At 35.1% G+C, this 23,989-nt stretch overlaps 1 protein-coding gene across 4 annotated transcripts in view; it reads left to right on the top strand.

Moving 5' to 3' along the window:
• The window catches only part of BLTP3B (bridge-like lipid transfer protein family member 3B), a 93,694-nt gene extending 88,870 nt beyond the window's left edge, over positions 1-4,824 (top strand). For all 4 annotated transcript variants that reach the window (XM_019961142.2, XM_019961141.2, XM_019961144.2 and 1 more), the window contains one exon: positions 1,017-4,824. In XM_019961142.2, coding sequence (XP_019816701.2) covers positions 1,017-1,151 — 135 coding nt within the window. In that variant the 3' untranslated portion in view covers positions 1,152-4,824. The remainder of the gene's footprint in view (positions 1-1,016) is intronic.
• Positions 4,825-23,989: the final 19,165 nt, after the last annotated feature.

The raw sequence follows: 23,989 nt of genomic DNA, 5'->3' as shown, positions 1-23,989 counted from the left end.
ATCCAGCAGAATATTAATTCTCTATGATGAAACTACAGAATGAGTTTATTCATCTATTTAGCAGGATTTGTTAGATGTCAGCTCTAAGCTAAGGATATAGAATTGGAAGAGAATACCACTCCCTATTGAGAAACTCAAAATTGAATGGGGAAAGTAGAAGTGTGTAAACAGTAGTCACAGCATACATGTGTTGTATGTACTGGAGTTTAGGAAAGTATGATAAAATACCCAATTTGGTCTGTGAGACAGGCATTCTTAAGCTGCAGCTAAAAGAAATCTGAGAACTCTTTGAAGTTGAATGCATATATTTTAATGTATCTGTGTAAATGCTTTTTCCCGTGGAGAAGGTTTTATCACATTTTCTTCATTAGAGATTAGGGAATGGTTCTAAGAGGATTGAACTGAGTCTTAATAAGAGAAGACCTATTGACATCTAGATGAAAATGTCCAGTGAGATCTTGAGAATGTGGGTCTGGAGCTCAAGAGAGGCTTGCCCTATATCAGATTATACATAATTGTGGGAGCCACAGGAGTAGAAGAGAACGTCTAAGAGAGTGACTCAAGTGATAAGAGAAGGCAACCAATTCTGGACTTTAATAGAATGCAGAAAATTTAAGAGTTCTTAAACATCAGAGGGAAAGATGAAAAGTCCATAGGTAGAGCGGGGTAAACAAGAAATACCTGTGACGTAAAAGGTGAAAGAGGAGAGAGGCTTAGCAAGGAGGAGTGAGGTCAGCGGCGTCTTAAGGGAAATTGAAATTAAACAAAATCACTATTAGATTTGGAACTTAGGAGTTAATTCGTGTTTTAAATTGCTGGGTCAAAACTTAAGGACATTTTAAGTGCTTGGTATGTGTTTCCAAATAACTTCTCAGAGCAATTTTCAGCTTAAGTGCACCCTCACCAGCATTGGATAATGTTGCTGACTTGTGGGTCACACCTTTAGATACTGTATAAATAGTCTGTATTTCCTGAAAATGGTTACATTTTCTTATTTTCCAAATTTATCATTTCAGCTCATGGAAGAGAATGAATCACTTAAACAAGAATTGGCTAAAGCTAAAATGGCTCTTGCAGAGGCTCACTTAGAAAAAGATGCTCTTCTCCATCAGTTGAATATCAGGAGTGGCAGCCAGAAACTCAAGTTATAGCTTTGGAGTGTGGAGGTTATATTTATAATATGATGTTACCAATTAATGGGAAACTTTCCTTTTCATGAAAAGACAATAAAATGAAATAGAATGTGATGAAGTGGTGACTATTCCAAAACCAGTTTAGAAAATGCTAGGTATGGGCATTACAATCTTTTGGTTGTTTTGTGTTTTAGGGTTTAACCCTCTTTTAAACTGGTGTGATATAGGGAAGTCAATGCATACTGTAAGATGAATTCTATGCCTCATGAATAGAAGATGTCATTTCCTAATTTTGATATTACATTATAGACATTTTTAAAAAAGAAAAATGAAAAACTATTGTGTTCTCACAGATTGCTGGATTTATTTATCACTTTGTTAATAATTTACTATTATTTACAGAGATTCAGATGCTTTTAGGGCTAATGTAAAATAAAAGGAGGCTTACATTTTAAGTGTTACTAAAATTATGTACTTAAATCTATAACTATTACTGTAAAAAAAAAAGTCCAATCAAATTAGTAAATTATCTAATTGCTAGGTTTGAAAACTCTGGAAAATCATCACCCTACGGAACGTAGGAGGTAACTTTAAAATGTGAAAAAGAATCATTTTAAGTGATGGGTATGCTGTATAAGTTGAAGCTATAGTTTTCAACAAAGAAGATGGTACAAATGTTAAAATAAAAAGCACAAACTATAAAAAAGCAAAGCATGAGAGTATATGGCCAACTGATTTAAAAAGCATTATTTGTACATTCCTTTAAACATGTATTGTTAGATGTCAAAGAGTAATTTAACTATCCTGCTAAATTTGGCAGCATTTGTAACTATAAGAATTTTAATTAATACTGTTTATATTATTTCTTTATCTTCATCTTTCCTCTATTTAAGGAGGGTAATGTTTTCAGAGAATTTTCTTTTCACATACATAAAATGATTTCATACCATTCCTACAGTATCTTAACAGGTGGTTGTTTGCACATGTTGAATTTATAATGCTAGTTTTGATTAAAGTTCTATGTGACTTATATATTGAAAAAAGAATAACTGGTAAATTTTGAATTCTATTTTCTAGGGTTGTTAAGGTTGAAACCAACATGAGAGAGAGTCTCAATCATGCATTATGAAATAAAAGTTTATGAGTATTTAAGAAACAGAGGCTTTTAACAATTTAAAATATATTTCGGGTAAAATTAAACTAAGTGGGGTCTATTTTAAAATTCACATTCTTAAACATAAATATATTCAAGATGGAACTGAAACAGCTGGACTGCTCTTTGTTTAAGTTACTTGAAAAATTTCAAATTTTCAACCACATGAGGATACTTTATGGTGCTTTGCTTGTTGGCATGACTTACATAGCCATTCCTATATCTAAATACTTGGAAGGAAATACGTTTCATTTTACATTAAGTGTTAGAGTGATTTTATATTTTATTGAAAATGGTACTGGCCTTTTTTTTTTGTCTTTAATGTCCATTTTCATTAACATTATTTAAAAATACAGGCCGTGTTTTGCGAGCTAAGGATATAGCAAAGAACAAGTTAAACTGTTATTTACCTCAGAGTATTTTAGTAATCATGTTAAACCATTTTAATCTAAAACTATTGTATAGTTTTAGATTAAAAGCAAAGGTCTAATTAAATATTTTGAATGTATAGCTTATATCCTTAGTAGAGTACTTTTGATCTATAGGTATATATTCAACAAAAGCAGTCTCTATTATAGAAAAGCAAGGTGATGGTACATGAACTTCTCTAGAACTTGCAGTGGTTTTCAGATTTGACGTATTTGCTCCATATGAACTTTAAATTTATGATGTATTATAATTAATTACTGTTATAGATCCTGAATGTTTTTCTTATTTTCAATTTATTTGGCCATCTCAAGAAAATCATATAAACAGTAGAGATAATAATTAATATGAAGCTGAATATTCTATATGCTTTGTTAGATTTTTAAAAATTTATAGTGATTACTATTTTTATAGAGATTTAAAATTCATAAATCATTTCCAAAAACATTGTATAATTCCCACAACAAGCCTGTGAGGTAGGTGTTATTTACATTTTAAAAGTTTAATAAAGACCTTATGGCTCAGAAAGAACAAATGACTGAAATCACAATTAATAACCTGCTCTTTTCACTGAAATCCCAATTATATGTTTTTATTTAACCTTATTCCTTATTTCACATATTTTTCCAGAGGTAGGGAAAGGAATCACTTATTGGTCTTTTATCTTTTTTTTTTTAAGATGAATATAATGCTTTTAAAAGATGTGTGTGTATATAAAAACAAACTACTTGAAAAACAAGGGGAGAATTTTGTTTAAGTTAGTCTCAATCTTTTTTGCTGTATGAGAAATATAAGAATCAACCTGTAATAAACTTATCAGAGTTTTTAAATGACCACAAATTAAAATTAAAGTTGCCTTGTCTTTGCTAAATCCCTAGCAGAGATGTTAGTAATCAGGGGAAGAAAATTATATTAGTGTTTTTCTTTTAAATTTCATATATGCGAAAAACATATTCTTGGTATTGTATTTTTATCTTTTCTCATTGTAGAATTCAGAAGATCACCGTGTTAAGCCATGTAAGAATAGCTTTATATGATTGCAGGCAAATATATGACAAAATTAATCAGAAACTTCTTTTGGGTTTTTATTGTGGTTATTTTTATTCAGTACTTGTCAATACAAGGGTTAAATATTCCTCTTTAAGTTTTTATTAATGTATCCAATCTAAGGTTCCACCATCACAGTGGTTCCTAAGTTAGTAACCTAGAACTTTGTCTCTCTAACCATGCACCGCCCCCCCCCCCCATCAATTCATTACCACATCCTTTCATTTTGCCTAGTAAATTTGTCTACTTCTCTTCATTTACCACTTTTCTGGTCTAAGCTAACATTAGCACTTTTTGCCTGCAGTTACTTCTATAGCCTCCTAATTGGTCTTCCTAAGCTACCCTGACCTTTCTGATTCATTTTTATACTGCAGGCAGATTTCTCTCTCTTTTTTTTTTAAGTGCAATTTTAATCAAGGTAACTCACCTAACCCTAGATGGGAACAAAAATATTTTATGTTACCTATGTTATCAATTATTAGGGCTGCTATTTATAATTCTGAACATTGAAAGAGTTAATACCTCAAAAACATGAAAGCAGTGACTGGCACATCACCTTAAAAGCATTTAAGAGAAGTTACCTATTATTACTTCTTAGTTTCATTGTGCTCCTTATTTCACTTACTTTGTATTTGACTATTATTGCACTTTAAATATCTGAAATTAGTGAGAATTAAAGTGCTTCTTCCACCAAAGGAACCTTTGTTCATGCTATTCTTTTGCTTGAAATGCCTTCATCACTTTTTGTGATGTGAAGGCATCCTATTTGTCTTTCAGATCTCAGCTCATTCACTACTTCCTCAGGGAAGCATTCCCTAATTTTTTTCAGAGTAAGAAAAAAATTACATTATCACATGACCTCTACTTAATGTTGAACACCTTTGTAATTTTATATATATTTGTTTGATTAATGTAGACTCTCCAGATTGTAAACTCCATGAGGACAGGAATTGTGTTTTTGTGTCATTGTTCAACTTTGTATTTTTTGTGCCTCATACAGTGCCTGGCAAGTAGTAGGTTCTCAATAAATTTGTTGAAATAATAAAATAATGGATGAGATATCAAGGATGTTTTTCAGGTATTGAGTTCTTCCTCTCAGTTGGATTGAGGGGACATGAAACATAAGGCATAAGCGTAGGAGGTGGTAGTTATTAAAAGTGACAGACTCCTTGTGTCCATAGAGAAAGAAAAAAGATGGAGAATGGAGAAATTTGCTCTATTACGCTCTTCTGAGTTTTGAGAATCTGAAATTCTACTTAATTTATCACAAATCATCACAGAACTGAAAATTAGCACCACTTCATTACAACTGCCAGTGCCAGAATGTCATCTGGCTTTGATTGTAGCATATGGTGTTGTGGCTGTTGAGATCTGCCAGTCCTGTTAGCTAAACAGAATGGAAGTAAGGCCAAAAGAGTAGTGGCCGAAATAGTTTTCAGTTTTTAGAAATTGTTACCTAGGATCAGTTGTGCCTTATTTCTTAAGGTATGAACAGTCTCATTTGACCTTGTACCCAGGGATGCTGAAGAGAGTAACTTTTGAGCTATATTTCAATTTCCTTTTAGGATAAAATATGAAAAGTTGGAATCATACAGGATATATAGAAATATTAAAGCAGTAATGTTTTCAAAACACCGATTTCATTAAATTATGATACTTGACATTTTAAAAAAATTTGCTGCCTTTTTGAGAAGTACAAAAATTAAGGTAATATGAAGCAAAAATGTATGTGTGGTTGTTTTAGAAACCATTAGGTATTATCCAATGGATCATTGTACAGTGGAGGGAAATTCATGTTAATGTTACAGTATTAAAATTCGGCATAAGTGTTGCCAACACTCCTGTGTAGTTTTGGTAGGTCTGAGCATTTGAAACTCTTTTAGGAGAATAATGTTAAGAAATATTAATATGAAATCAACTAAATGTCTTTTTTTCCATTTGTATGATAGTTTTTTGGTCTTAGAAGAAAAAGTATCACTGAATCAGCAAGAGGAGTAATAGGTTTTAAAAGATTTTGAAACCGTTTAAATAAAAAGATGATACTAAATAACTTATACATTAAATTTTATTTTCATTTTATTGAATGGTAAGTAAAATTTCTCATTCTTGACTTTAATTCTTCAGTTTTATGTGAAGACATATTTGATGGTTTAGGTGAAGGAATATACTTGAGCATTTTGGAGGTTAGGATTATACAGTGAAGTGATTAACCTTCTCTCAGCCATTTAGGAGAATTGTTTTATTGATGTAACAAAAAACTCAAGATACTGAATCAGAGCTATCAAGACTTAAGAATTGCAAAAATAAGAAGGCATATGACTAAAGAATAAGTAGAGATCAAAATTACCCCTGAAGGATGTAGGTGAAATAAATGCATTAGGGATCTGATTAAAGTCAAATTTCTTTTCACAATACTTAAAATAACTCCAATTAAAATATACATAGTATAATCAGGGCAGAAGTTTTTAAAAGTAACCATAGGGAGCAAATCCAGTGTAAGGAAATAATGTTGAACAGAATTCCCGTCACTAAGAGAGAAATCTATGACAAGAAATTCACTTGGTGTGTCATATGAACTGAAGTCTGAGGAACAAAATGGGAACGGACAGTCTTCAACTCAGTGTGCAAAGGTCAGTTCTTCCATAAATGATTTGCCCACAAAAGTATATCTGTAGGGATCTTAAGATTCCAATTTCTACGGAAAAGTGAGTCAGGACTTTTCCAATAGCTTGCTGCTATTGGAGAAATTTTATTGGCATAGCAATAATATTGTGGCATCTTAGCATTTTGTCTTCAATACGTTTGCTTCATAATTCTTAATAGTGTATGTAACATTGTGATAATCATTTGGTGCTTTCTTCACTCTGATTTATTTTCACTTTCTCCATTCCTTGCTGTTGAACAAGAGGTTTTCTGTATGATGCATTAGAACTATGAAGGGAAGGCAAAAGAGTTCTGAAGAGGGAAACAGAATGAGCAAGCTAAGCAACTTCTTAGTTTCCTTTTTCTGTAAATTTACAGAACTTTAGGCATTGCCATATTCTCAGTATAAAAACATGCCAATGCCAAGTATATCTTTTAAAAGTGGTAGATATTTGCTGCATTAGCACAGATGTTTAAGAGTAACTGTAATCATATGTGTAAGCCTTTCCTATAATTTTAGTGGGGGTCCAGTTAATACTTCACAATTCTTACATGCTTATTAAGTCCTCTACCCCACTTTTTGCCTTCAGAATTCAGTGTCTTGTTAATATATTTTGCTGAGTCAGCTTCTGCTTTGATTTTGTTTTGATCCACTTTTTGTGCAGTTCTTTAATATGCCCAGAGGCCATTTGTGTGAACATTTTAGAAATTGAAGCACAAATAATATAAAAATGTACACTGGTGACTTTATTTATTTTTAAAAGTAAAATTCCTTTTCAGAAATTCCTCATCAGATGTGCCCTCATGTCCCTTACTGAAGTATATCACATTCTTGCCAAAACCACCACTGGTTAAAACTGGGGCTCTGCCTGCAGGGAAGTGATAGATTTGAGTGGGGAACCAGCAGTTTGCTCGACTGAATACTTAATACCATGTGGTCTGACTGATGAGAACTATAATGGGATTTATTAACCCAAAACATGTTTAAAACTATTACATGGCAGGTATTGAGTCTGGTATTAGGATACCAGCTCCCTGTCCTTGCCCACATGGATTAAATCTCCTGCACAGGGAGCTAGACAAGTAAATTTCAATTTTAATATGATGAGTTAAATGCCATGATAGGTAAGGACATGTAACCTACTGTTGGGGAATCAAAGGCTTTGCAGAGGAGATGATATCTAAGCTAAAGTCTGAAAGATGTGTTCATTACCATAATGATAAGGTTCTAGGCAGAGAACAGGTTGGAGAGAAGAGTAGGTATTGGAGCATGGTTAATGCCAGAAGAACTGCAACTACTGGTCCAAATACTGTTTCTTTTAGGGTAATCTGAAGGTACATTTGGGGCTTCCCAGGTGGCTCAGTGGGTAAAGAATCCACCTGCAGTGCAGGAGACACAGAAGACATGGGTTCAGTCGCTGGGTTGGGAAGATTCCCTGGAGGAGGGCACGGCAACCCACTCCAGTATTCTTGCCTGGAGAATCCCATGGACAGAGGAGCCTGGCAGGCTATAGTCGATAGGGTCACAAAGAGTTGGACATGACTGAAGTGACTTAGCACAGCACAAGAGTATGTCTACTTGGTTTTTAAGGACTTTTTCCTGTCCATACAAAATATGTGCTGGTTTGTAACCATTAGGACTTTTTCGTTCATGTGTGTTATTGCTGAGTCAGGTCTCTCCTGTCCTTTATATTTGTAATTTATTTTTTTAAACCTCAGTGTACATTTTTCCATTTACTTCATTTCATTTAAGCCCTGTATTCATTAGTCCAGGAGTCAGCAGGTAGGTTTGTTTTTTTTTTTTTTTCTGTTAAGGGCCAAATGGTATCTTGTGGACAATGTGGTATCTGTTACAGCTACTCAGTTCTGCCATCGCAGAGTGAAAACAGCTGCAGACAATATGAAAAGGAATGGATATGGCGATGTTGCAGTAAAACTTTACAAAAATAGGCAGTTGGCAATAGCCTGCCAGTTCCTATCTTAAACCTAGACTACCTGTATTATTCTAGCCCCAAGTAACTTGCACACTGCACCAGGAAAATGAGTTCCATGTCTTCCCAGTCAGTCTTCCGTCTAGAGGTGCTGACCTGAGAAAAGAGTGACACAATGTGGATCTATAATAAAATGATTTTAATACCTCTTCTCGGCCTTTTGGCTAAAATCAAGTATAATTAAATGATTTTGTTAACCATGTGACTTGATCAGAGTCAGCACATTTACTTCCAAATACCCAGGCTCACATGTTGGATCAACATATGTATTTTAACAATCCACTGCTTAGTTACCTTTCTTAATTGCATCCAAATTCCCAAACTGCCTTGAATGACCAGACCGTTTGATCTTTTCATTATCAAATCATTGTATTAGAGTGGTTTGACACCCATGACAACCTTGTTTTTTCTCTTTCTAACCCTTTTTTGGTGATAGCTTATTAATACTATTTTAAGTGTACAGTATAATGATTAAATATTTTTATAGATTTTATTCCATTTAAAGTTACTACAGAATAAGAATGGCTGTGCTGTACAGTGTATCCTATAATATACCCCTGTCTTTTCCATGCCCCGTTCCCTCTCCCAGCTGATAACCACTAGTTTGTTCTCTGTATCTGTGAGTCTGTTTCTGTTTGTTATATAAAATATGTTCATTTGTTTTATTTTTTAGATTCCACATATTAGCAATAACAAAGTATTTTCCTTTGTCTTACTTATTTTATCATATTTTATTAAGCACAATACTCTCTCAGTCCATCCAGGAATACTATTAAGCTTCCTTTTATAGTATGCATGTTGTCTCCATGATCAAAAATATTTGAAAGGTGGGACTTCTCTGGTGGTTCAGTGGTTAAGACTGTGCGTTTTGCTGCAGGGGGCACGGGTTGGATCCCTGGTCAGGGAACTTAAGATCCTGTATACTGTGTAGCACAGCAAAACAAAAACAAAAACAAAAAAAACAACAAAAGTGAAGGTATGTGTTCCTTTCCTCTTTATAGTGTGCTGATGTTGTTTGTTATTAAGCTGACCTCCTCTGAATGTTTCCTACTGTTGCCATAAGAAACTATTGGTTATTATTTCACAGTTCAGTAGGTACAGTATGGTTCAGTTGGGAACACTTCTGAGAGTCACAAGAATCTGAAAAGCAAGGTGTTATCCAGTTGCATTCCTTTCTGGAGGCTCTGGGGTGAATCTGCTTTGAAGTCGTTCAGTTGGCCAACATCAGTTCCTTGCGGTTTGGAGAACTGAGGTTCCATTTCTTTGCTGGTTGTCATTCCCAGCTGGGAATTGTTCTTGGCATCCAAAGTCCACCCATATCCTTGAGCTTGAGACTTCCTTCTGCCATCTTCAAAGTGAGCAACAGTAGGTTGAGTCCTTTTCACACCTCACATCTCTCTGACCTTCCCATTCTGTCTCATCTCTTCTGTTTCTACCCAGAGAACATTCACAGCTTTTAAGGACTCCTATGATTAGATCTGAGCTAGTTGGATAATCCAGAATATTCTCCATGTTTGAAAGTCTAAATTACATTTGCAAAGTTCCTTTTGCACATAAAACAACAGAAAGTTCTAGGGAGGTGAATTGTTGGGGGGGGGGCATTATTCTACCTATCACAACCTCATTGTATTTTTTTTTAGCATAATTGCTTGTATTGTCCACTTCTAAAGTATCTTAATGATATGAGTATACTAAGTATATTTTCATCAGTGTTACATCTCATTATTCTATTTTGTAATTACACAAATTGCCTGGCATTTACATTTGTGTAATCATGGAATAGTTTTTCTTCTTAACATACTATGAACCATTTCCCCATGTCACTTTGAATGCATTATAGATATAATTTAATTATTATATAAGACTTATTGAGTATATATACTAAATTTATGTAACAATTGCTCTGTTACTAATCATTTGGGTCTTCCCCAGTGTTTCACTAATGTAAGTAACTCTAACAAACATTTTTGTTCCAAAAGATTGCCTATATTTTGGGATTATTTTCTTAGGATAGATTTCCAAAAGTAGAATAACTGCATCAAAGACCATGAATTTTCCAAGATAGAAACTACTTTCCAAATGGCTTGAACAGTTTGTATCCTCAGGAGCACTCTTACCAGTAGTGACTGTCATCATTAAAAATAAGGCATACAAAGTTTGAAATGAAAGGATATTAGACAGTAACTCGAAGTCATATGAAGGAATAAAAGTTTCAGTAAAAGTAAATATATAGACAGTTATAAAATCTAGTATTATTGTAATAATGGTGTGTGACTCCACTCTTTGTTTTATACAAAATTTAAGAGACTAATACGTTAAAAAAAATTATTAGTCCAATAGCTAGTATTATTGTAACTTTGGTTTGTAACTCCAGATTTTATTTTCTGTATAATTTGAGGACAATGCGTTAAAAATTATTAGTTTTTGTTTTTGGACACAGTGTATAATGATGTTAATTTTGTATGACATTAGCAACTGAAAAATGTAGGATCAAAGGTGTTAAAGGAACAGAAGTGGTGAGAAGTGGTTGGAGCCTAGATGCATTTTGGAGGTGCAGCTGTAGGGAATTTGCTGTTGGATTGGACATGGTATATAAAAGCTAAGAGTCTAGGGTTGATCCATGGTTTCTAACTTGAGCAACTTACTTAAATTCCTAGAATGTTCAGCCTTTGCATCTGAAACACTCAGCTATGATGTACACACCCATCTTCAGCAAAGCAAAATCCTTGAAGATAATTCTCTTCCTTAGACAAAATTGAGAACCATCTATTATTATTTTAGCATCTCTTTACTCTGAGTGTGTGTTGTTGGGGAGGTATGATGGATTTTAGTTCCATCCCTAAATAGCTTGGGAGAATAGTAAGGAGAGAATGAATATAGATAAAAAGAAGTAGTTTAAAGAATGAGCTCTTTGCCAGTCCAGTGTTCAGAGGCCAGAAAGGTGAGGAAAAACCAGGACAGGAGACCATGAAGTGGTGATGGAAAGAAAATCAGACAGTGGTGCCCTAAAATTTAGCCTAATGAAGATGTTGTTTAAGAAGGAGGGAATGGTTGACTGTTAAATGCTGCTCAGAGGTCAAAAAGATTGTGGGGGCAAGATCTGTTTGTCGTGGGGCACAAGAGAAAATAAAAGGTGAAACATTGGAGAGAATGAAGACAGACAACAGTTTTAGGGAGTTTTACACCAAGAGGTAAGCTAGCTATGTAATTTACAATCCAAACTGGAATGCATTTGAAAAGGGCACTATTAATAATTAAACCAGTATTTAATAATAAAATGTAAACTGCAACTGTCATGGTAAACTGAAGTAGATGTTATTTTATGGAGAAAAGAGAGGGCTATGGCTGGAAGTGAAGTGGAAGAAAAAGTGTTGATTTGTTTTTTTTTTTTTTTTTTTTTTTTAAGAAGGGAGAAATAATAGCTAGTAGAAATGATCTGGTAGGGAAGGAAAGTTTTATGGTAGAGGAAGGAAAGGACATTTTTAGAGCAATTTCTTTGAGTAGAGAAGAGGGGATAATGTATTGTGTAAAGGGAAGGGCTAAGAACCCAGATGGAAGGCAAAAAATGTGAGGACCTGTAGATAAGATGATGGACATGTAGAAAACATGAGGACATGAGGATAAGATGATGTCCTGGGAGCTTGTGGAAATGTTTTTAGAAAGGTTATCGAAATAGGACATTTACTATGAGTAAGGATTAGGGAGGAGTTTTTGGAGATTTTAAGAGAGACATGAAATGGTTTCATAGGAGAAAGGAGGAATGAGTGGAGTAGAGAAATGCAGTATAATTGCCAAGTACCATTCGAGTCCAATTGCATTTAATAACCATGTATTTTAAGTAAGATCAATCAATATGGTTGTGTATTTTTCTTAAACCAGGCTTTACTGTGCAAGTGTAGTCATGAAGAAAGATGAAAATGGAATTTAATCAGTGTTTATTGTTTAGCTAAGTACAATAAAGTAAGAGAAAGACAAGGGAATTAATTCAGAATGTATGCATGGGAATGATTTTATCATTTGGCCATTTAATACCTTCTATCATAATGTCATTATCTGTCCATATATAGTTTAACCTGGTGTATTAGTTTAGTAGGACTTCTGTAACAAAGTACCATAAACTTAGTACTTTAAAATAACAGAAATATATTGTCTCAGAGTTCTGGAGGTTAGAAATGTGCAATCAAGGTGTTGGCAGGGCCTTGTTCCTCTTCCAGCTTCTGATAGCTCCACATGTTCCTTGGCTTGTGCCTGCATAATTCAGATCTCTACCTCTGTCTTAACATGGTTGTCTTCCCTCTGAGTGTTGGTGTTCAAATTTTCCTCTTTCTATTAAGGACACTAGTCATATTGGATTAAGGACTATCCTAATGACCTCAACTTGATTACATCTTCAAAGCCCCTGTATTAAAATAAGGTCACATTCACAGCTGCTGGGGACTACTAGGTACACGTACTAGGACTTCAGCATATTTTTAGAGAGGTCACAGTTCAACCCATAATACCAAGGGGAGAGAGAAAGAAATAAGGAGATGAGTGAAAGGATAAGAGACAATGAGATAGTGGTAGGATCAATGGATTGTAGATCCCAATGGTATTGAAGGGTGTCTGGAATTGAGATTCTAGAAATAAGGTAGAGATTAAAAGATGGGATGTTTGAAATTGAGATTGAAGTGAAGTCATTCAGTCGTGTCCAACTCTTTGCAACCCCATGGACTGTAGCCTACAAGGCTCCTTTGTCCATGGAATTTTCCAGGTATGAGTACTGGAGTGGGTGGCCATTTTCTTCTCCAGGGGATCTTCCCGACCCAGGGATCGAACCCAGGTCTCCCGCATTGCAGGCAGACGCTTTACTGTCTGAGCCACCAGGGAAATTGAGATTATGTAGAGATTAATTAATGGTAATGAAAAATCTAGAATGATTTTAGGGTGAGTAATAGAGTAAAAGGCAATGTTGTTGGAGGAGAGGAGACTAAAGAACTGAGAGGCCAAGGTATTGGATGGATTATAGTGAGAATCTCAAAATCCCTAAGAGTAAGAATAGGAGGAATCTTAGAATGAAGTGGTCCAGGAGCTAAAGTGTTCAAGGATCAAGGGAGGAGTAAACTGTGGGGTTGGAAGGTAACTTCAAGAGTGGTAATGGGTGCAGTAGTCTGACGGTACAAGATTCAAAGATGAGGGAAGAGGGAAGGAAAATGTTCTGGAAGCATTAATAAAGCACTAAACACCTACCGCACTGCCAGGATCTGTGATATGAAGACAGGGAGGAAAAACTGCCACTGCTTGAAGCAGGGGCTGTAGCGAAGAGACAGGGTTCAGTGAGATAAACTTAGTAGAAGGAATATTTTAAAGAAGACATTAAGGAAATATGATTTGGTTGATGACTTGTGTTCCAGAAGGACTCACAGTGGAAAGGTTTTGTGTGCTGGAGAGGGATGGAAGATTGAATCAGGAAATGTGATGTACAAATCAGTATAGGGATTAATGGCTGGATAGTGAGGGATGTGTATGGAGACCGTGGCTTGTGATGAATGGCTTGTGAGGCTGTGAGTTTTAAAGGAAAGAGAAGTGGAGTTTTGCCTGGGTCACATAAGATTTGGAAGCTCCTCTTTGATTTTGGTTTTTGGCAAACACACGGAGGCATGCAGAGCATGGTCTGGCTTTAGCACATGGACTCTCTTGACTGCTTTATAGCAATTACTAATATTCAAAATATTGACTTGTTTACATGTGTTCTTTCTTCCACATTAAAAATTACAGTCTTTGAGGGCAGGCTTATTGGCTATCTTCTTCATTTTTACAGCACTGGTGCCTAGTAGTGACTCATATACTAGTTTTGGCATATAGCACTCAAAAACTGTATTGACTGGTGAAAACAAGATTACATTCTCTCAATCTTTTGGTGGGTTTAAAGCCTTCTGAAGACATTCACTCCTTCAGTTAAACCCCATCTTCCTCATACCTTCAACTACTTCCTATCAGATTAGGTATCAGTATTCAAACATATACTTGTATCTCCCATCCTTAAAGTGAAAATCAAAAACCAACAAACTTCTCTGGAGCTTTTGTCTCTCTCTGGTCTTTCTCCAAGGTGTTGTTCCAGTCTTCTTCATGGCCACATTTCTCAGAAGTGAAACAAGCTGTCTCCACTTCCTCACAGTCTCTTTTTTCTCAATTCCACTGCAACCTGAGGTTTCACCCCTGCCAATGCAAGTCAACTGAAACTGTTTTTGTTATCATTAGCCTCTGTGTTGCGACATCTGACAAAAATGTGCATGTCTTCGTATTTATGAGACTCTTTGTAGTTTTTGCACAACTGAATACTCCCTTCTTGCTCTTGACTCATGATTATAACACTCCCTTGGATTTCCTCTTAAGTCATTGTTTCTTTTACATATCCTTTATTTTCTTCTTTTCTATCTAACCTTTGTATGCTAGGATTTCATTTTTCATTTTGTAGGTAATATTCATTTACTGTAGTTGTAAGTATCTTCTATACACCAAGACTTCCAAAAATGTATCTTCTACTCAGTCCACTATCCTGAACTTCTTAACATCTTCATTTGGATGTTTCCAAAGCATCTCACACTTAAAATGTTCAAAGTAGAGCTTTTGGTCCCTGTTTCCCTTCCCCATGCTAATATCCACCATGATAATCTTTGTTTCTCATTTTAGTAAATAGCACTACCACCCTCCCAGTCAAAATTCTGGATCTTTGTTTCTACAGTCTCCCTCAGCTTTTCCTCGCATACATGCAGTCCATTAGCTTGTCCTGTTGAGCCTCTCTATACAGAGTTCCGATTTATCAATTGCTTACCACTTCTTACTTCTTTACATTCCTTCCCGGTCCAAGCAACATGATTTCTTACCTTCACTAGCCACTCAGCTATCCTTGCCCAGCCTCCCACCTGCCTTTTTAAAGAGCAACCAGAATGATCTGCTTAAAATAGAGTGCAGATATGTCAGTCCTCTACTTAAAATATATGACCAATTTTCAGTATAGTTAAATCTCCAAATCCTTAACATGACTTGCAAGACCCAGCATGATCTGATTCCTGTCACATCTAATTTGTGCTTATCTCCATTCCAGGCTTAAGGAAATGCTCCCATGTTGTTCCTTCTGTCTATAATGCTTTTCTCCCAGTTCTTCATCTGTCTAAATATTGTTTTCAGATCCCAGCTTAAATGTTATCTAAGCCTTTGGTTTTTAATATAAGTTGCGGCGATATTTATTAAAAACAAGTAATTAGACTTAATTTTGTTTTACTTGATTACCAGCTCTTTCATAACACGATTTCCCCTCTGTGAGTTGTTTTGATTATTCTCTCAATCATTTGTCATATTTTCAAGAAAAATTTCTGGACAGTTGTATGTGTAGTATATTTTTTCAAAGTATTTTTATGTCTGAGAATATGTCTTTATAAAAAATGATAGCTTAGTAGTTATTTTATTTTATTTACATAGTGGTCTGAAGGCTGCCCCTGACCCATGTCTTTTCCTTTCTTAGAAGTCACTCCCCAGTAATCATTTTAGGTTCCTCACTTTTCTCAGTGTCTGCTTCCTGAAACCCTCCTTAAATCTATTGGTCAAACAACATCTGTAACCTGAATACACGGCCTTGCTTGAGTGAAATGGATGGACTGCCAACTCAGGCCAAATCCTCCACTTGTGCACCAAATACTATTATTTCTAAACCACTCCAGGCTTTTTCTGCTAAAATGTTTTCCCCTCTCTTTTACATCATCAATTTTTCTTTTTCTATAGGATAATTTTTTTTAACAACTTAGAAACGTGTTATAAAATTTCTCAACCTAAAAAACAAAAAATTTGCCCATTGACCATATATTGCCCTTCAACTTCTGATTTTTTTTTTTTCCTGCTCCTCTCTATAGAAAAACTCTTTAAAGTACTGTCTGTCTCTGTTTTGTCCCTTCTCATTTTGAGGACTTCTCATATCTTGAACCAACTCTAGTTAGGCTCTGTCCCTCTCTTTCCTCTGACACTGTTCTTGTCCCATCTCCACTTTGCTTCAAGTCTCGGTCTTATCTAATCTGCTCTCTCAGAAGCATTTAACACAGTGGACCACTTCCATCTTTTGAAACACTTCATTTAGTTTTCAGGATCCAGTCCTTCTGTGTTTTTCTCTTCACTTCCCTTGCTTAATGAATCTTCCTTATGTTCCCAAATGTCCCAAGACCCACTTGTTGGTCTTCTCTGTCTATACTCACTTCCTAGTGATCTCTTCAGTCTCATGGATTTAAATATCACAAATGACTGACTGGTCCAGGTTCATATCACTAGCCTTAACTCTTCCCTGAACTTCAAAATCCATATATTCAACTTCTGGGTATTTCTTAGTTTATAGTTGGTGTCCCTTTCCCAGGTGGCTCAGTGGTAAAGAATTCGCCTGCCAGTGGCGGAGGTGCAGGAGATATGAGTTCAGTCCCTGGGCTGACAAGATCCCATGGAGGAGGAAATGGCAACCTGCTCCAGTATTCTTGCCTGGAAAATTCCATGAACTGAAGAGTTTGGTGAGCTACAGTCCACGGAGTCACGAAGAGTCAGACATGACTGAGCAACTGAGCGTGTACATGTATACTTGATGTCTCTAGGCTTACCATGCACAGAGAAGGAGGCGTCAATTTTGATAATTTGAGAACAGTACCATTCAGCAAGCTTTTCTACTTTTTTAATATTTATTTTTATATGTTTATTTATTTGGCTGAACTGTGTCTTAGTTGAGGCTTGTGAAGTCTCTTAGTTGAGGCATGTGGAATCTAGTTCCCTGATCAGGGCTTGAAACCCAGCCCCCTGCATTGGGAGTGCAGAGTGTTAGCCACTGGACCACCAGGGAAGTCCCAAGTTTTTCTGTTTTTTAAATCTAGAATTGTACACAATATTTAAAAACAATTTTGTTTGTGTACCATTGTTTGTTTACCTCATTTATTTTCTTTCTTTCCATTGTATGATTTCTCAGAGAAAGGTTTGAGGTTGCTTTACTTTATTTATTTTTAAGATGGTGATAGTCAATTTTTTGTCTTTGGATTAACCAAAGAAATTGTAACATATGAGAAGAGTATATACATCAAAGTCAGAACTTGACTCAAGTTGAGAGTCCATTGCATTATTTACTGGTCGTACAATCTATATTTTACAAAACTCATAGTCTTTAGTTCCAACATCTGTAAGATATATACTTAAAAGATATATAGCAAGATGCATGTGAAGGCATCTTCCCGAAATCTTAGAGCTGGATAAACGTATTTTCCTGTGATGATCAGAAAACAGTAAACCCTCCTTTCCCATGAAAAAGTTTGCTTTACTTAAAAAAAAAAAAAAGATATTTACTAATCACAGTAATTCAGGATCTGCGTTAGTCATTTTCAGGTGTGTAATTTAAGGGATTTAGTTTGGTGAAAAATTATTTTATCTCCCAGTGATCATTTGAAAAAATTGTTGATAAAATATATGCTTTATCTCTTCTATAATTTTACCAGCTTTAAGTATTATGCTTATTAGCCTTCAGTTTCTAGAATCTATTTTTTTATGTTTTGAGAATGAAAACATCTGTGCATCTTCAGTCTTCTGTCATGTCTTGTGGTCTCCATTTCTCAAAATTACAATGATTCTGTTATTACATCACCTAATGTTATGTTTTATACCCATGGTTGTAATTCATCTGTGGTTAAAGACTTTAACCAGTTTAATAGATCTATGTGTATTCTTATTATGCTTTAGTTTTCTCATAATCATATTTATTTAACCCTCTTAAATTTGGAAATTATTCTTCTTAATGAATTTACCCTTCAAAGTAGTTAATAAGAGTTTTACTACCACAGACAATAGGTTTTTCCTTTTATTTTTTCCACATCCAGTAAAAATATCCAAAACGATCTAATTATCACTTTTGTTTTGGACAGTAGTAAAGAATACATTGTAAAGAAAGATTAATCATCCTGTTTGCCTATTATTATATTTAAATTTAGAGAAATTGTATGTTTCAATGAAAGGTATTGAACATGATTAGTTTTCTCTAAACATTATCCTGTTTTGCAGGATTAAGGATAGACATATAGATCAATGGAACAGAATTGAGCATCCAGATATGGATCTACACTTATGTGGTCAGTTGATTTTCAGTAAAGGTATCAAAGAATGTCAATCGGAAGAGAATAGGCTTTTCAAGAAATGTTTCTGGAATAACTATATATCCACATGGAAAACAAATGAACTTTTATCTCTCTTCACTCCATATACCAATATTAATTCAAAATAGATCACTGACCTAAATGTAAGAGCAAAACCACATACATCGTGTAGAACAAAGTATAGGAGACAAACTTTGTGACCTTGAGACAACACACAAAAAGCATGAACCATAAATTTAAAAACTGATAAATAGTCGTAAAAAAATTAAAATTTTTTGCTTGTTGATATCATTAAGAAAATGAAAAGGCAAGCTACAGCCTGGGGAAAAAATATTTGTAAAGCATATATCTGACAAGGGACTTGTGCCCAGATCTAATTTAGGACTTTTACAACTCAATGATAAAAACAACTCAATTTTAAGAAATGGGAAAGATCTGTACAGGTACTTCACAGAAAGATGTCCAACTTGATTGGTCATTGCTGCTGCTGCTGCTGCTAAGTTGCTTCAGTCGTGTCCGACTCTGTGCGACCCCATAGACAGAAGCCCACCAGGCTCCCCCGTCCCTGGGATTCTCCAGGCAAGAACACTGGAGTGGGTTGCCATTTCCTTCTCCAATGCATGAAAGTGAAAAGTGAAGGGGAAGTTGCTCAGTCGTGTCCGACTCTTTGCGACCCCATGGACTGCAGCCTACCAGGCTCCTCCATCCATGGGATTTTCCAGGCAAGAGTACTGGAGTGGGGTGCCATCGCCTTCTCCATGATTGGCCATTAAGGACATGCAAATTTAAACCACAGTAAGATACTACTATACTCATATTAGAATTTCTCAAAAAGACTGAAATGTCAAGTGTTGGTGAAGATATGGTACAACCAAAACTCCCATACACTGCTAGTGAAAGTGTAAAGTGGTGCAGCTACTGGAAACAGTTTTGTCAGTGTCTTAACAATTGAAACATGCACCTACTACATGACCCAGTGGTTCTACTCCTACGGGTTTACCTTAGTAAATGAAAATATATGTCCACACAAAGATTTGTACACAAATGTTCATAGCAGCGTTATTCATAGTAACCAAACAATAGGAACACTCAAATACCTATCAGCTGGTCCATGTGTAAACAAAATGTGGCATATGCATTCAACAGAATACAACTGCAAATAAAGCAAAATAAACTATTGACACACAAAACAATGTAGAAATATCTTAAAAATGTAATGACAAGTGAAAAAAACAAATGACACAAAAGACATAGGAAATATGAATGTGAAGTCCTGGAAAAAGCAAAATACAACAGCAGAAGGCAGACCAGTGCTTGTCTTGAGGCTGGGGGGTGAGGTACAACTTGATCACAAAGGGGAATGAGGGATTTTGGGAGGGTGAGTAAAGTGTTCCAAAGCTTACTCCTGTAGTAGTTGCACAGCTCTATATACTTACTAAAACCATACTACTTTACACTTAAAATGGGTAAATTTTATATTATATAAATATGCTTCAAAATGATCTTAAAAGTATATACATTAAGCCTCAAGAGAGTTTTTTAACAAAAAAAGATAATTGTTATTCAGCAAAAAATTTGTTGCTGATAAGATCAATTTAAAATGCCTAGCCTACCAATCCATTTTCTACAAAACAATTATCTTTGTGCAGTCTAGTTTTAATATTTTAAAATCTTAATCATACTATAAGTAATTTGATACTTACCATGATTTGAGTAACAGACTATGAATTGTGAGATTATGAATTTAATAGTAAACTTTACAGTAAAATTCATTTATTTGAAGTTTAGTTGTCTCTTAATCTGATATGTCTGTAACACATTCAGGAACGTGTAAATAATAAAAATACATTTTGTACAGCTCATTTTGAGATCATAATGTCTATACATTAAAGTTATAAAGACATTTTTAAGAGAAGTGTTGGTTAAGTCACTGAAAAATATAGTGTATTATTTGCTAAAATTAATAGAATAATTTACACATGGAATAAAAATGTAAAATGAATGTCTATATTTAGTTGTGTATTACTTTTCATCATCTTTGCCACCTCTATTATCATCTACTATTAGATGAATACATTTTTTATTTACTTCTTGTTCTGGACCAAAATTTCTAATTATATGACTTTAGGAGCAGTCCAAAATAATGGCATTTCTGTTAACAAAGAAATGAACACATTGCCAACTTTCAATGCATTTCAGAAATGGTTTTCAGGAATAATAGCTTGTGAATTGTATTAAAAGTAATTTAAGTAGATGTATAACAGTCACTTAACATTTAAAATAAAAAATTCCAGGGCTGTATATAAAAAAAATATTGCGGGATGGGGAGAGAAAATTTTCCTTTTAGCTAAATATAACATAAATAACTTGAAGTTAAATCTTACCTTCAAAATGCCATTTATTTTATAATTATCTTGAAAATAATCATTTGCCTCTTAGTTCAAAATATAAAGCAAGCTTAAAAAATTGGAAGAATTTGGGAAGGAAGAATATGGGAAAATGAGAAGATAAAATATTACACCTCATTTTAAGAAGTTCCTGAAGGAAATGGTGAAATTATTTACTATTTCATAGAATTGTCTTCCTAGAAAATAATTGCCTGGAGTAAATTTGTCATTTGACACAGGTGACCTCAGTTCTCAGTGCCAATAGTTAAGCCAGGAGTGTGAATCATCTCAATTTTCTATCCTAGGATAGGAAGTGAGGTGAGGAACCCTGTTAGCCTCAATTCCAGAATTGAAATGCCTCATCCTTCTCTTAAGGGCCCAGGATTTTGGAAGCCAAAAGCAGGGAAGAAAAGGTTATTTACCAGGTACCTCCTTTGACAAATGAAATGTGTGTGCTTAGTTGCTTAGTCATTTCTGACTCTGCGACCCTATGGACTGTAGCCCACCAGGCTCCTCTGTCCATGAAAGTTTCCAGGCAAGAATACTGGAATGGTTTGCATTTCCTACTTCAGGGGATCTTCCATACCTAGGGATTGAACCTAGATCTCTTGCATCTCCCGCATTGCCAAGTGGGTTCTTTACCACTGTGCCACCCGGGAAGCCCAACAAATGAAATACTTGGTTTTTTTTTTTCCCCTGATGGGGCATGGACTGCTGAAGCTGAAGACCAAATGGAAAGGGAATGGGAGCGGATTTTCTGTTTTTTAATCTTGTCACATTCTTACAAGTATAAGTGATGTATATCTAGAGAAGAGTATACAAAAGAATGAGTTTTAAAAGTTTTATATGGGGGGTGTTTTTAATGTGCTGACCTTTATCTCACTTTAAGAGTAGTAGTTCACTGAGTCCCTACCTACTCTAGCAGTTTGAATTGCTCAGTATTTCCTATCCTTCCCAAATTCCCTGGACTCTGGAATTTTCTCCATGCTGCCTCTATAATTATAGACACTAGAAAGTAATTTCATTTTTTCTGTTTTTTTCTAGACTCTAGGTGTTTACAATGTTTTTCTTATCAAGTTGGGCTCCAGCCATCTACTTTACACATAGTTTCCTTCACCTGAAACAACATATTCCAACATGAGGAAACATACAAGTGAAATGCTTGTTTCAGGTTGCAGGTTCTGTAATTGATTTCTTTGTTCTCCTTCACTAAGAATCATAGAGCAAACTTACTTGAGTCAAGTGATATCTGTATTTTTCTATTAGTATATGTGATATTTGTTTATTAAATGAACACTTCATAGCTACTAAAAATCATCATAAAACTGCAGCTGATAGTTTTTAAGAAAAGTAATTCAGTGATGAAAATATTGGAGAGGTCCTTATCTTTTCTCTTTCCTGCCTAGACTGTTGTTGTTTAGTCCCCAAGTCATGTTCAACTCTTTGTGACCCTTTGGACTGTAGCCTGCCAGGTTCCTCTGTCCATGGGATTTCCCAAGCAAGCATGCTGGAGTGGGTTGCCATTTCCTACCTGATCTCCTGCATTGCAGGCGGATTCTTTACTGCTGAGTCACCGGGAAGCCCCTGCCTAGACTAGTCCCTTGAAAAGTATTGAGAGTTTCATCTATTTTTTATGTATGAATTACAGTAATAATGCATTTATTGATGTGGTATTTATTGATTATTAAAGTATTTATTAGTATTACGCAGGATTTTTCTATTTTTACAGTTTTTCTACATGCATAGGAACCACATATATACACATTTACACACATCTTGGATTTGAGTCAAACTATCAAACTTAAAATTTTCACTCTTTAGATACAGGGCCTTGAAGAAAATTAAGTCCAATTAGCTCAGAGGTTAAAGTGTCTGTCTGGAATGTGGGAGACCAGGGTTCGATCCCTGGGTCGGGAAGATCCCCTGGAGAAGGAAACGGCAACCCACTCCATTACTCTTGCCTGGATAATCCCATGGAGGGAGGAGTTGCAAAGAGTCGGACATGGCTGAGCGACTTCACTTTCACTTTCTTTAAAATACTCAGAACTCCCCCAAAGAGAAAATTTTTATGATTTTCATGAGCAGTATGATCACATGGATACTGAAGGGAAGTAATTTCTCCATGGTTACTGCTGAATCTCAAAGGCAGCAAAGGAATTAACTCATGAGTTTGAATTACTTTATTATAGGATTGCAGTTGTGCATCCCTATAAGAAGTATAGATTTCTTATTTAAAAATCTATCTTCAACATCAGATGTTTCTGGACAATATTACATTAGATATAGATACTATAAAATTGTAGTAAATAATGATATAAAATGGATACTTTAAAAATTACTTGTTTAGATTTAACTGGCATTTATCAAATATCTACTAAGAGCCAAATATCTTCACTTTTTTGATCTCATTCAATCTGATCCTCAAAACATTCATCAACCCTCTTACTGACTGTATTGTATCCTCTCCAAATTCATATATTGAGGTCCTAAGGCCCAGTACCTCAGAATGTGGCTGTATTTGGAGATGGGGGTCTTTAAAGAAGTAGTAAGTTGAAGTGAGATTATTAGAATGGCCATAACCAAATATGACTTTTGTCTTTACGAGAAGAGATTAGGACATATGCACATAGAGGACTATGTGAAGCATAGGAAGAAGACTGCTATTATAAGCCAAAGAAGGACTCAAAGGAAGCCAACACTGCCTTCAACTTGATCTCAGACCCTAGTCTCCAGAATTGTGAGGAAATAAACTTCTCTTGTTTAAGCCACCCAGTCTGTGGTACTTTGTTGCAGCAGGGTAACAAACTGACATACTTGTAAAGGTATGTATTGTTCTTCTCTATGGACTGATGGCTCTAGAAGGCTTCTAATCTAAGAAGAGGTTGCACTATGATCAAAACCCAGGTCTTCTGACCATAGTTCTATTGTATGTTTGTGTGTATTTAAATTATAAAACTAATTTGTGGGAAAAGTGCTTTGGAAAGCATTTAGGTACCAATGTAGAAGATGACACATTTAGTCAGATAATGTTAGCTACTGAGTCCAGGAAAATCTCACAATTACT

This window comes from Bos indicus, chromosome 5, assembly GCF_029378745.1.
Source record: "Bos indicus isolate NIAB-ARS_2022 breed Sahiwal x Tharparkar chromosome 5, NIAB-ARS_B.indTharparkar_mat_pri_1.0, whole genome shotgun sequence".
Classification (NCBI taxonomy): Eukaryota; Metazoa; Chordata; class Mammalia; order Artiodactyla; family Bovidae; genus Bos; species Bos indicus.
Note: the sequence above shows the minus strand (reverse complement) of the source record. Positions and strands in the feature narration are given on the sequence as shown.